General features: G+C 33.6%; 1 protein-coding gene across 1 annotated transcript in view; it reads left to right on the forward strand.

Annotated features, from left to right (window-relative positions):
• The window catches only part of LOC140152072 (uncharacterized), a 53,191-nt gene that overhangs the window by 24,610 nt on the left and 13,615 nt on the right, over positions 1–14,966 (forward strand). The window contains exons 2-5 of the mRNA XM_072174371.1: positions 4,404–4,754; positions 9,893–10,015; positions 10,592–10,819; positions 12,927–13,078. Coding sequence (XP_072030472.1) covers positions 4,494–4,754; positions 9,893–10,015; positions 10,592–10,819; positions 12,927–13,078 — 764 coding nt within the window. The 5' untranslated portion in view covers positions 4,404–4,493. The remainder of the gene's footprint in view (positions 1–4,403; positions 4,755–9,892; positions 10,016–10,591; positions 10,820–12,926; positions 13,079–14,966) is intronic.

The following is a 14,966-nucleotide window of genomic DNA, read 5'->3' on the forward strand; positions in this document are numbered from 1 at the left end:
ATCTAGATGAAGATGGAACATGATTACATTTGGGATAGGGTGTATCACCATGGGGTCAAGATCCACCTTATATTGGATAGACTATAGTCTGATACAAGAATATTAAGCTTTGTTTTTCTCATCTCCATTGTAGATGTTGAGACTCATTGTCAATATGCATAAAAAAGAGATAAAAAGCATGTCAATTTTTTTTATATTTTAAAGCTTTTAAAAATTACCAAGTTGAACTTATTTTTCCTTTGCTGATAAAGTTTAAAATAAAATGACATGCAGTTTTTCCAACTTTCCAAGGCTACATGAATTGAAACCCAGAATCAGAGTTAACAAACTTTCCCTAAATTGCTACAAATTTGCCACAGTCATAAAGTGATTAAGTCTCGTTTGAGTAACTTTTCATTGTGATGTAAATTGGTAGTTCACCAAAGAATTGACTTTTGAATTGTTTCCAAGGAAATACTGTTGTACTGGAGGCGTCAATCCTTAGTATGGTATTCAAGGCAATTTTACGGTTGGATGTAGCTTTGCTGGAATGCTACATACAGGATACAGATTCCAACAACAAATCATGCTTATATAGCGCTTTACACCAAAGTTCGTAAGTGCTTTTACGAAGAACTACAATTTAGAGAAAAGAAGCAAAGAATTTAGCGAACTTCTACAACAACAACAAAATCAGTACATTAGTATGCAATAGAAAATGTGTATTAAGTGATGTTTTTAAATGATTTACAGTCTGAGAGTTCTTCACATGTAAGCTGTATTTTCTATTCCACATTATCTATATGCCTACCAGGAGATAGTAGACTTTGATGGACATTTTGTAGTTTCATTATCACTTTGGATAAAATCACTAAAACCTACTGAATTTGACTGTGATGTAATGAAAGTTTTATTTGCTAGAATTATCAGAAAATTTGTTTGAAAACAACTCCTTCTACATGAAGTGGATTACACTAGTCAAACATTTCAAAATGTCAGCCTTCTTTTAAAGTAATGTTAAAGGATGTAAAAATCATGTTAAGTAATAAAAGTAAAAAATGTAAACTGGGTTTATAAATATTCATGAGTTTTATGACCATCTTGCATCCTTTTCACAAAAGAAAAAGTAAAATGGACAGGTTTTCTATTTTATGTGAATGTATTTAGAATGGTCACTCCAATCTAAGATTGGAATTGCTCAGATATTTTAATTAAAGATAAGGTTGTTTTTGACTCTTTCGTGTTGTTCATTACTCTTTGTTTTTCAGTTTACTTTGTTCACATGGTTACATAGTGTTCCAATATTGAAGCTTTTTCATGAAATTACTTTTGCTTCAGTTGGTACAATTTTAGAAGAAAAAACACTTCTCATTATTGATATAATAAAAAGCTGAAACTTTCTATTTTTGTCCATTTCAAGGTTACTCGAATTATATGGATTAAAATTTGAAAATAATTAACCCAATTTATTTCTATTACTAGGCAGCAAATAAATCGCATTGTCAGTTGCATATGCACGCATGTTTGATATGGAATTATCTATTCAACTAAACTGAATGCAGAGTATCCATCACTTTAATGCAAAGCAGTCTTTCAACTATAATGCCATGATAATATCTGATGATCAAAATGAACTAGATTACAAATGAGTACAGGCATATAGTAAAGGTGGTGAATTTCACACGATTACCTTTTTTTCTTCATTAAAATTACAAAAGGGAAAACAGAAAAATTTGGTAAAAATCAAGCAAATTTTATTTTGTTTAATATTTTTTATACATAAGAAATAAGGTGTTGGTATAGTGATGTTTTTGGGGGTAATAGAGGAAACCAACAAATAAATTAAATGTGTATTGCAGGGAAGTCTTTGTACTGAATTATCTATTCAGCTTAAAATGCATGATAATTCATCACTGTGATTGTAACAGTAGTGTCATGATAATTTTTATTTTCTAATCATGATTGTATTAGAAATACAGGATACATAATGAGATGACAGGCATACAGTAGAGGTGGTAAATTTCACACAGTTATATTTTTTTCTTCACAAATAAATTGAAAATCAGTTGCAAGGGATAATACACAAAAATTTAGTTAAAATTCAGCAAATTTGATTTCAAAAATACACTTAATTTTTCTATACAGGAAAATAAGATGATATTAAATGATGCAAGAAAAAATTGGGTCAAAAAGAAGCGAGCCAGTGATAAATAAGTGAGTCACAAGTAAAACACATTAAATTTTGTATTTTTATCAGGACAGATCATTTCTGGTTCGACCCAAGAGAGTTGTTGTCAAACCAGTGCGTAGATCAGCTTGTTTGGATTCAGTGGAACTACTGATTTCGGAAATACCAATGTAAATATTAAACTTTGATCTGACGAATTGATCTGAATTGTCATCAAATATAGTCTGATTTGACTGCTAATTTGATTTTCAAAAACATCAAATTTAATTACCTTTGCTTGTTTAGAAATTACCATCAGGTTTTGACAGTGGTGCCAAATTAATATTTATGACTATTTAATGCTTTAGCAATTCTCATTTTCAAAATTATTACAAGTTAACCAAGACTTCTCTTGTATATTCTGTATGGGTATTCAGCAAAAATATGCATTATTTACTCTTTTAACTAAGTTAGCAAAATGGTATATAAAATTTCACAAATTGAAAGCTTCTCAAAACCCACAAAATCAGTTGTTTACTGTTGATTTTGTGGGTCTTATATTCATAGTGTGTTTCACAGTGTGTTGAAAACCAAAAGGTTGATTCATGTAAATTACTTTCTTTTTAGTAATTTCAATTTCATGAATTGAAAGCTTCTTAAAACCCACAAAATAAGTTGTTTTACTGGTGATTTTCTACATGCAATCTTTATTCATATAAAGGTGATATGTAAATTATTTATTTTTCGCAATATCATACATATTTCACAAATTAAAAGCAGCTTAAAACCCACAAAATTAAGTGCTTTACTGTTGATTTTTGTGGGTCTTTATTCCTAATAATATGATTCATTGTTTACCTATGTATCAAAAGCCAAAAAAGGTATTTCCACTATCCAGTTACTGTGGGAATGAAGTCATCTCTTCAGTCTTCATCAAGAGGTATTACTAGTACATATTATTTTAAAGAAACCCAAATATTCTCTGTTGTGCTCATCATCTTGTTGGTGATCATTGCATTACTTTCCCGCCAATACACAGTAATATCTGGTGCAAAATATATACATCTTTTGAATTTTTATTTTATGAATTAATTTCTAACAATAGTACCAGTGGTGTAATCCATACAGACATTGACCCATACTAGTGTATGACTGTATAATTATCACTAAAAACTGATAAAAGCGGTTTGGTTCATTGTATCCAGTGGAGTGTTTGCATTGCTTAGTGACATCATGACAGAGATAACTAGACCGTTAACGCTTGCGTAGAAAATATTTTACAGGTTATCAAGCATGACCAAAGCCATTGTGACAAATTTCAAAGTTTATATGCATATAACATGTGTCAGTAACTGTATTTGGCGCTCTGTCAAGTCAGAATCCAGATAACCGAATAAGCAAATAGTCCCACGTTTTGGCTTATTTCGCAATAGAGAGCTGTGGTGGGAAGAGGCATTATTTGAATGTGGGATTTTATGCCAGTTCAGAGCTCAGACACAAATTTTGTATTCTTCTGGGATTATTTCTATCAAAGGATCATACTTGCCAGTGCTTATATTTTAGAAGTAGATTTGGATTACAAGGTAATATATAAAAGGAAATAATACAACTAAAAATGGATTGTATAGATTAACCTTCACATGGAATTATCATTTTACTTCCTCAATGGAATAGGTTGTGAATCTAGGTTTGGAAGCTTCAAAGGAACTACTGTACTGGCATCATTTACATGTACATGTAGTCCTCCAGTTACTGTAAGTTATGATGATACATTGGCTGATGGACTGTCATTTACATTGTATGTGTCTACCCCTCCAGTTAATATACTGATGAAACATTGCTATTCAGTGGACTTCTAATGATTTCATATGGTTTTACCACTGAAATTGGTAATATGGAGAATTGGTGATTGGTGAATGACTAATCTCAAAGTGACCATTTTCCCATTGGTTCTCTTTTCACAATGCTGGATTATAATATGGTTCATGGTTTTACCAGGGATCTCATATTCCTGGTTTTACCACTGAAATTGGTAATAAATGGTGATTTGTATGTACCTGTAAATTGAGCACTGCAAAAAGAAGGCTATTTAGCCTAATAATGTCATCCGTATTCATACAAAAACTTAATGCTGTAGTACTGAATGCAATGGAAGGAGGAGTGACTAATAGTATACCAAAGTGACCATTTTCCCATGTGGTTCTCTTCTCACACCGCTAGCTAATAATTGTGCACATCTATTTTCTTATCTTTGCAGATTATTTTATCATTTGGATCTTGATCACCGCACCTTTAGTAGCACCTTTTATCTGTGAATACACAACTATAAACCGAGTAGCATGCCAAGATGTCTGGTCGCACATCTAGAAGAATACACGTCCACATGCCATCCACAAAACCTAAGAGGCGGATGGGATCGGCATCCCCGCAGATGAGAAAGAAAGCAGGATCTCGTGAGAGGAACTCTAATAAGAAGCACCACAGACACTTTGGTGGTGCAATTATCGTTGATAATGGAGCCAAATTGAAGCAGAAAGTACCCAGCAAAGAAAAAGAGACTAATAATGTTGATAGTCAGCAGGTGGAAATGCAGAGGAAAGAATGGGAGGTATGTAGCAGGAATTTTACCTTCACATTCAGCATTGTTCAGTGGCATAAGCGGTAGAATTGAATTGAAAATAATTGATTAAGTCCCTATTGTATTACATTATATTATTATATATATTGTATTGTATTACTTTTATAAGACAGGTTTGGGGTGCTTTGCTTTTGATTTTGGTCAATATGTCAAGTTCAAATGCTTGAGCAAGATTAAACAGTACTAGAATCTGAATAAAAAATATGCAGAGTTCAAGTTCAGGCCAGGCCCATACATGTACATGGGGTGTGGATGCACCCCCCCCCCCCAAAAAAGTTTCCTGGAATAAAAATCCACTTTTTAGGATATAAAATGTCCAAGAATGTCAAAATAGAAAGACAAAATAACAAAGGGGCCACTTTTTCATTGCATGCCCCTAGTGCGATATACATGCAAAACACAGCCGTACTTGCTGTATAATTAGAATTCTCTGTGAATCGTGGAAGAATCATATTAAAATATCTGTAAAAGGCTTGGAAAGAGTGCATCAAAGATTTTTTTAAAGTCTTTGAAAGGGGTAGGAATTGTAATATATTAGGTTCCACTTTAAGGTCATTATCGGCAACAACAGACATGGGAACCCATCCAAGACTAAAGAACAGCCCTACAACTAATTATCCCACAACTCAATCAAGATAAATGAGTCGTGTCATATTATCAGGTGGTAGAGAACAAAGAATATACAAAAGGGATTGAACACTTTTTGTCTTCATCCCAAAAAATCAATTTAGCATATCAAACAATTCATTTCGCTTGATTGTGTTCAGCGATCAACACCTGTTCAAAAATGAAAGATTGTAGGTTTATATTTAAAACCCCAAAATTCCAAATTGAACTTGGCACAAAACCTACCCAAAAAAGCCCCAAAGTGATATAATGTCATTTACCTGAACACAATGTGGACATATATTGGCCCTATTTAGCAACACCTTTTGCAATTAAAGTAACAATAATATTTACTTTACAAGATTGGTATTGAAATGACAAGTCTACAGCAATTCATCGGACAATCATACCATTTTATGCCCCAGATCATTACCATTCATACCAATTCCCCAGGACCACTATTTATCATCAATGAGAAGCTATTATTAGCAATGAGTCATTTAGCTATTGTTTTCTAAGGTATGCGATGCAGGGAATTCCCTCGCTGGAGATACAGCAACATTAATTAGCATTAGTATTGATTTTAGTAATACTAGTAGCTAGCAATGATGTGTGCTTCTGAATAGGAAATTATGATTGAGAACTTGTCAAATTGATTTATGAATATGAAAAGATGTCAATTTTATTTTGATGTGTGTACATCCATTTTAATTAACAAGATTTTGATTAAATTAAATTATTGTTTGGAGCAAGGATGACAAATAAATTGGGTTTGTTGCACTTTTATTTATTTCAAACACAGTATGTAAATTAGCTTTAGATAAGAGACATGACAAAGTGCTTGAGCTTGACAGCCCATAGCACTGGTAGCTGGTCACCATCAGCAATGTCAAAATGTCATAGACAGATCTTTAAAAAACATCTATGATATACACACACAGGTCTTAGTGCTGTTGAACACTTGAGGCTGCAAAAAAGGTCTTCAAACATTTTAGAGTAGGAACAAGAGTTATAATATGTTTTAGGGTTATGGTTTATTCCATTGTGTTCAGCGATCAACACCTGTTCAAAAATGAAAGATTGTAGGTTTATATTTAAAACCCCAAAATTCCAAATTGAACTTGGCACAAAACCTACCCAAAAAAGCCCCAAAGTGATATAATGTCATTTACCTGAACACAATGTGGACATATATTGGCCCTATTTAGCAACACCTTTTGCAATTAAAGTAACAATAATATTTACTTTACAAGATTGGTATTGAAATGACAAGTCTACAGCAATTCATCGGACAATCATACCATTTTATGCCCCAGATCATTACCATTCATACCAATTCCCCAGGACCACTATTTATCATCAATGAGAAGCTATTATTAGCAATGAGTCATTTAGCTATTGTTTTCTAAGGTATGCGATGCAGGGAATTCCCTCGCTGGAGATACAGCAACATTAATTAGCATTAGTATTGATTTTAGTAATACTAGTAGCTAGCAATGATGTGTGCTTCTGAATAGGAAATTATGATTGAGAACTTGTCAAATTGATTTATGAATATGAAAAGATGTCAATTTTATTTTGATGTGTGTACATCCATTTTAATTAACAAGATTTTGATTAAATTAAATTATTGTTTGGAGCAAGGATGACAAATAAATTGGGTTTGTTGCACTTTTATTTATTTCAAACACAGTATGTAAATTAGCTTTAGATAAGAGACATGACAAAGTGCTTGAGCTTGACAGCCCATAGCACTGGTAGCTGGTCACCATCAGCAATGTCAAAATGTCATAGACAGATCTTTAAAAAACATCTATGATATACACACACAGGTCTTAGTGCTGTTGAACACTTGAGGCTGCAAAAAAGGTCTTCAAACATTTTAGAGTAGGAACAAGAGTTATAATATGTTTTAGGGTTATGGTTTATTCCATTGAAAGATTTTGATTCGACTCGAATGACTGCCTCTGCCCCACTGAAAGGGAGGCATCCAGTCTGTGGTATTCTGGAAAGGGGTTAACCGCAGTTTGTGGCCCTCACAGAATTAGTGAGCACGTAGCAGCCAAGCGCAATAGAAGTGCGTAGCAGTTTGTGGCCCTCACGGACTTAGCGAGCCAAGCGCACGTTCAACCGAAGCGCGCAACCTTGTATACTAAATAGCAACAGAGCCCGAAAGTAGTGCTAGAAAGGGGTGTGATTATTCTAGAAAAGCAAGAAATTTATGTTTAAAATTTATTGTTAATGGTTATAAGAAACTGATTTTACGTAGCAGTACAGCCAACTAGTACTAAATTTTCAGTAAATATTTTATACTAATTTTAAGAATAATGAAAATTTCTGAAGCATGATGATGAAAAATGCTGAAGAATACTGTTACATGAGTACATTATAAGTGTGTGAAATTACTAATTTTGAATGGAAAATAACGAGAATACTGCGAAGTATTCTAGGAGGTTGGCAGCTCTGTTTTATTTAGTCTCTGATAGTGATGATACACAATTTGGTAATATTTTTCGTCTTATTCTTAATATCTATCCATTCCTAGTACATTATGAGAAAATACAGAGAAATGTCAACAAAGTATTTCTTTTAATTGAACTTTTGACTTGCACCTGAATACATAATTATTATGATTGAAAACATTTTCTATGTTGTCTTGGAGTCAGATCATGGACTGGTGCATAAACTTTGGTGTGGAAAAAAATAATCATTGTAAAGATACAAACTTTTTACATAGGACATAATTCATTATATCAATACGACCATGGTAACATGCCTAATGAAGCTCACATAGTGCTATTCAACTTTTGTTTATGTTTATTCATCAAGTTACCTTGAAATAATGTGTGATTCAATCAAGCATAATGAGCCTCTTCCTAAGCAAATTCAATTGTCATAAAAGTTGCATTCCCTGTTTTCAAAAAACTGCGGGCAGGGGTGGAATTTCGCGGGAGTCTGAGAGTCGACTCTCGCAGAGACTCCCGTAAAATCCTATTGCGAGAGTCCATGTGGACTCTCGCTGGAAATGATCGGATCAGCGAACTTATGTTTAAGTTCAACACGCCTTAAAACTCAAAGCCTGCAAAATATAAAGGAAAAGTCGCCAAAGATGCAATGACATATATGGAAGTGAGAGTATGATGACACATATATTAAAAACTTAACTTGGTTAGTTTATTTGTTAGTTTGTTTGTTTGAATGAATTTTACGTAGGCCTACATATAATACCTTTTGGACTCCCGCAAGATTGTACAACAAGAATCCATTTACGGGAATCCATGGACTCTCGCAAAACTCTCTTGCGAGAATCCACTTGGACTCCTGTGGCACTTTACGAAATTCCACCCCTGGTATTGCCTAATACAGTACATCTGCTTGGTTAATCATCTGAGTAATTAGTAATTATATAAATCTTAGCAATTTTAAGCTTTTAATCCACTTCCGCTCATTCTTTTAATACAGGGTCTATGTTCCGCCCTACTCACTATTCTTACATCATGTCTCTGATCCGCTCGATACCTGATATAGCCCTCCTTGTAACTAAATCAAAATAGATGCTGATTGTTGGGGTTAAAGGTTATCTATATTACTAATGTTGAAACCATGAAAATTTGACTTATGGTTCATGAGATAAAATAATTTTCATGGTGCTGCTGATGAACAGCTGTTAAAAAAGCAACAGGCCCTGATATTATAAAAGACATGTAATGCAACAATTTGCCATATATTTCAAAAAGATATTAAACATCCAACTCATTTTGTCTGATCACATTCATATTGTTAATTCCAATGAATGGTTCATGTTTCATTTTAATGAGTAAGAAGTGTTAGAAATAAGATCGATTAGCTCATAATTTGAAGCTTCATTAACTGCACACAAAAATCATTGACATTACCATACTTTACCCATGGATATGAAGTAATGAAAAGATGGAATATAATTTGAGAATGGATTCCACCTGCTAATGGAGCTTGTAATTGTTGCTGCCTTTTGTGAGTTAGAAAAGGTCAACATTTTTAGGTGGAAATGTTAAAGATTCAAGTGATCAATAATATGCTTTAACCCCCTGAACACTACCTGCCAATCTAACATTGCCTCTGATTGGTCAGTTACATGATATCTTCACTTTAATCACCAATCAGAATGGAGCTTTGCCAATAATTTTGTGTGGTGAAATTATTCTAACAATGTTCCTGATTGAGCCAATTGATAATGAAAACTTCTTTTTGGCCAATCGGCAGGTAGTTCTCATGGGGTTAAAAGGTGAATCCAAAAAGTTAAAAAGCTTACTACATTTAATTTTGATACTGAAACCTTTCTGAATATTAAAAGCTTTCTTCAGCATTTCTTAGGAATAGCAAAACTGGAAATCATTAACTCTGTGATAGTTGCTTGTGTTCATTATTAAATATCAAACAAAATTGAAGTAGGTCGTTAATAATTATTGTTTGAGTATTCTTTCATTGACTAATCCTGATATTTATTTGTATTAAATCCACAGGCATATAAATGCGAGTTGAATAATTTAACAAGTTGGCTAGCAGCTGCAACACAGATATCGACTCGATGGATGGCACCTACAAATAACATCCTCAGTATTCGTGTGTTCTTGGAGAGACATTTGGTGAGCATTGTGACACTGTCAGTGCACATTCTTATGATTAGGGACTACATATAGTGCAGCATAAACACCTTTACGCACAGTAATTTAAAAGTGGAAATTTTTACACAATTAATTTTTTCCACTTTACAGGTTTTGAACTGGTTCAATTGTTTTTATTTTATTTTTTTACTTTTGTTTTTAAACTTCTTTACTTTGACCTAGTATAAGATTAGCACATTATTATTTTTGCAGTAGCTGCTTGTACTAAAACAATGAACATAAAATGTAGCATGAAAATTCCCACTTGCTCTTCAGTATGTTTTTCTATAGTGTTGTTTATCCCAGTATTATTTATGCATTGAAATGATTAATAAAACATACATATTGATTTATGAAAATATGATATATATTTGCCCAATTGATAACTAAATATTGAACTTCAAGTACCAAAATGTGAGATTGCAAAATGTAACACATTTTAAGTGAGTTAAAATTATATTCTGTGGAGGACAATAATGTATGTGTTACCACTTAGAATTATTTTGGCTTTGTAATTTAAACTTACATTTTCGCTAATATTTCTTGTTGATTTTTCAGGCTTCAGCTATGGAGTTGGAAACTCACCAACACCAAAAAGACACAGTACTTGCCAAAGGTTGCGACCTAGTCCGTCAGTACCCACAGCTAGCCTCCGAGTTAGAAGCTACATTAACTGCCATTGATGCCCAATTTAACCAGCTTGTGGAGAGACTAGAACAACAGTTTGTAGAAATTGAAGATGCCTTAGAAGGAGCCAAAGCAAATATCAGTCAAGGAAAAAATGGGGTAAGACTTGATGAGATCAGACGATCCGTATACCGTATCTAATAAACGCACAGGTGCTTAAGATGTTCAAGGGTTGCTTATTAAAATTACAAAATAAAAGTTGCAAGAATTGACAAGCATACACATTCAAAATATAAGTGTATCTGAAGTCAAAATCATCATACTGGAAGGTTTAGAAGGTAATTTTATTCAGACATTTGATGGAATCAAGTTGTACAGGTGCATTTTGTTTGTCTGTGCATATTGATAAGGCACTGTGGTCTTCTGGGGACGTTGAAATTGACAACAAATGCCTCAGATGTTGTCAATTGTTGCTCCAACTGGCAAACTCCCTCAAATACCCAATGTTGCATTTATATTTCTTAATTTGCAAACTTCATCCCTCTCAATCAAATGATAATTTTGCCCCCCCTTAAAATGTATTGCAGACTACACTGGGATAAAGCTTTGCATTCAAATGTCATAGACATGATCTGTCATTCTCCCTGGTAAAAGGCACTGATGCAGACAGACATCCTGAACATCAATGTACCAGAAAAGTATCATTTTTGTGGAGTTCAATTTTTCATATTGTGTGAAAATGAACTTTTTAATTAAAATGCATGGTTTTTTTTAATTTTTGAAAGCACAGCATTATCAAAATTCAACTTGATGGAGGTATTTTACCCCAGTATTTTATAAGAACATGTTACCTATAGTTTTGACATTTGGTGAACATTTATATCTGTGAAGAAATAAATATCAACAGCTGTAATCGAATTTAGCATGGCCTCAGTATAATTGTGTTGGTACTTGGTCCCTTTTATTATACTATTCCTGTCTGTAATTGGTGATTTAATTGAGAGTGCATCTAATTTTACTATGCCAGGGTATATAATTTAGATAGTGTGATAGGTGGAGTGCTTGTGATATAGTGGTTTTTATAAAGTCAGAACAAAGTGTTTTTGCGTGCGTGTATGTTTGCCAGCAAAGGAGGACAGCTCGGGACACACACATGCACTTCACATTCAAACCGTGGACTACTCAGCAATGGGGGCCGTCCTCAGTTTCTGGAGGTCTACAAACGACCGCAAAAGGCGCAAATGCATGTATAATGTATTTGCCAAATACGTCCTCTATCGTTATATGAGATATAACGTCCACAGTAACTATACATACAAAAATACACAAACAAAATGGCGGAAAACATCCTCCATATGTCGATTGAGTATTGATTCGGACGACCACGTTTGCATAGTCCTATAAAACAGCATCCACGTTTGGAGGCGATTACATGTAGGAGTGTGTGTGTAGAGGGGTGTGGGAGTGTAAGCTGTATAGTAACACTTAACATTTATTTTGTTTGTTTTAGCATAAACTTGCTAAAAATCAAGAATGTTTAGAAAGAGACTTTTTTTGAATTTTGAGGCCAATTGTATACATCAACAATGTCCCAGGTATAATACTGTTACTATGTATACATTGCACACATTCTTGCACATGTATTGTCAGCAAATCAGTGATTTGAAACTATTACTAAACATTCATTTCCTCTCAGGTATGAATCCTGTACCATGGTAACAAGGAAACAAATCAGACACTGCCATTTTTAGTCGCCCTTCGACCTCTGACCTTTAGCCTTGACATGTATAACAGTGTATAAAGCTGATTAGCTTCAAATGTTTCACTTCCTGTCAAAGTCTAGGCAGCTCTTTCACCAGTCTATTAAACTTGTGACTAAACTAGTCTTTGAATGTGTTGTGTACAACCGGGTATTTTGCCTGGTCAGGACTTCCTCTTTAGTCCCTTCTTGCGCTAAGTCCACTTCCTGTAAGCTTTTACACATTGTGTTCCAGGTACTGGCACAACTTAATGTGTTGTGTTGAAAGTGGGCTGCTAAGTTTCCTGTTTTGCACAAACTGGTGTTTTTTTTAATCCATACTACATGTACGTAGTACATGCATTGTCCATATTGGAATACTTGTTCTGTGTTTGTAATGCTGTGAGACTTTATAGACGTCCATGACCACAGAAGATCAGTTTTGCTTGTTGAAGCCACGTTGTGAGTGGCAGCCATCTTGGATCACTGTACTTAATGCATGTTGTTGCTAATTTCCCATACTTTTAGGGGGAGCCGCAGTGCATTAATCTGGAACAGGCAAAGGACACACTGGACCAAATGGCATTGCGACTGCGTAGCCGTAAGCGACGGAACTCTCCCATGGAGACCAACATTCAAGCCTTGAACAGACAGGTTGGGGGATTCAATACATCCAACAGGTAGGTATCTCATCTAGGACTTTAAACATATCAATATATGGAGGACATAGATTTTTGCCCTATGCTTTGTAGACTCATATAATGATCTTTGGATGCATTAAGTTATAAAATGACTTTTGAGGTCAGCTTTGAAGATTCAAATGTAAAAATTTCATGTATGGAATCATTTTGCATGCAAATCTAGCAAAAACTGAATACATGATTCTATGTTGAGAGCCATACTTGTTATGCAATGTTCATCAAATAGTTTTTAGAGAATTGAACTTGATTTCCACAAATCTATTGGACAAGAATAGGTGAAAGAAAATACTCTGATTCTAATTCTTACCTAGTTTAACCATGATAGCTTAGAATTTACCATGCTAATTGCTATATATAATTGATAACAATTATATATATTACAAAAGACATTTAAAAGATTCCTAATGATTCTGTTAGTTTTTAATAATAACATTTGTAGTTGAGCTATATTAAGTAAGCAAATTCAACCCTTTTGAGTGATTTGTACTGTTGTCTGTCGATAGTAAGTGATATTTATTTTTAGAGCATCTCACTTACAAGTGTTCTGTGCTTAATGGCAAATATACATTACTCAAAGAAATTAAAGGAACATGCTTATTTATTTGCATTTTTCAAAAAGAACATTAACATTGTAAATCAGATGAGTGTCATTTTATTAATGCAACCAATCACTTCACTATCCAGTTCTGAAGACCCATCATATACTGAAATACACTTTGGTCAGCACCATGAGAACAGTAGAGAAAGCATTAAATTCAGGATTGTCGGATTTTGTGTTTTGAGTAGTGTATATATAACAGCATCAAGCTTTAATAGAAGACATTGAGTTTAGATAAATCCCTGGATACCTAAAAGCCCTCAATTACTGAAGCTTAAGTAGATCGCATTACCCCATCTAATATTCGTCAAAGCCAACGCTGCATTATGACAAGCAAGACCCATATCATTAATATTTATTTTCTGATTGTCAAATTTAGAAAGTAATTTCCATATTTTATAGCATAGCAAATTGCTAAGAAATCAACTTATACATCATTTGGTCTTGTGTGACTCAATGAGATAAGTGCCAACATAAGAAAGATTAGTTTTCTTCAATTTTGAGCCCTACTAATAAAGAAATGTTTAGCCCTGATTAATTTACTTTTAGATGCATAATTATATTTACACATTATTTTGGAATATTTTAGAAACAATTTAAATGCTTTCAAAAAACAAGTGGATCTTGTAAATATGAAACTTGAAAGTGAATTTTAAGCTTATTGTCATCAAATTCTACAAAATGGAACAATTGAGGCATTAAAAGGACCTTGCAAGTGATTTGTTATCTTGGAATAGATTAAGAATCTGAGGTTATATTTACACAGATCAGAAATTATTAGCATTTGATATCTCCAGAATTCAGAAGCTTAATGAAGTGAAAACTCGGACACGTCTGGAAAATATTGGCACAAAAAGAAGAAAGCATTTGGGGTTAAGTAGGGATTTGAGACCTAGATGATAATTGAAAACAGTTGTAAAGTGCACAGTATGTGGACAGAGACAAATGTTAATTTATTCTGAGACTTGGTTATAGCAGAATACCAAAGAGTCAAGTAAATCTGTATTAAATGTACATCAGATGTATCACATGATCAAAATTGTGCATTTAAAAATTTTATACAAGGTTTTTGAAAGAAATACATGATGATGACCCATTTTGTTATCTAAAAAATTTATTGTGGACTAGTTTCTCCTTGAATTTATGGTTTACTTGTCAAAGATAGATTGATTTGAGCTTTTTTGCTGATATTTTTCATCAGAGGCCATTGATTTATTCCAGAAGATGCAGCTAAAGTACCTCCATCTCTCCCCATAATCAATGTTGAAT

Source organism: Amphiura filiformis, chromosome 5, assembly GCF_039555335.1.
Source record: "Amphiura filiformis chromosome 5, Afil_fr2py, whole genome shotgun sequence".
Taxonomy (NCBI): Eukaryota; Metazoa; Echinodermata; class Ophiuroidea; order Amphilepidida; family Amphiuridae; genus Amphiura; species Amphiura filiformis.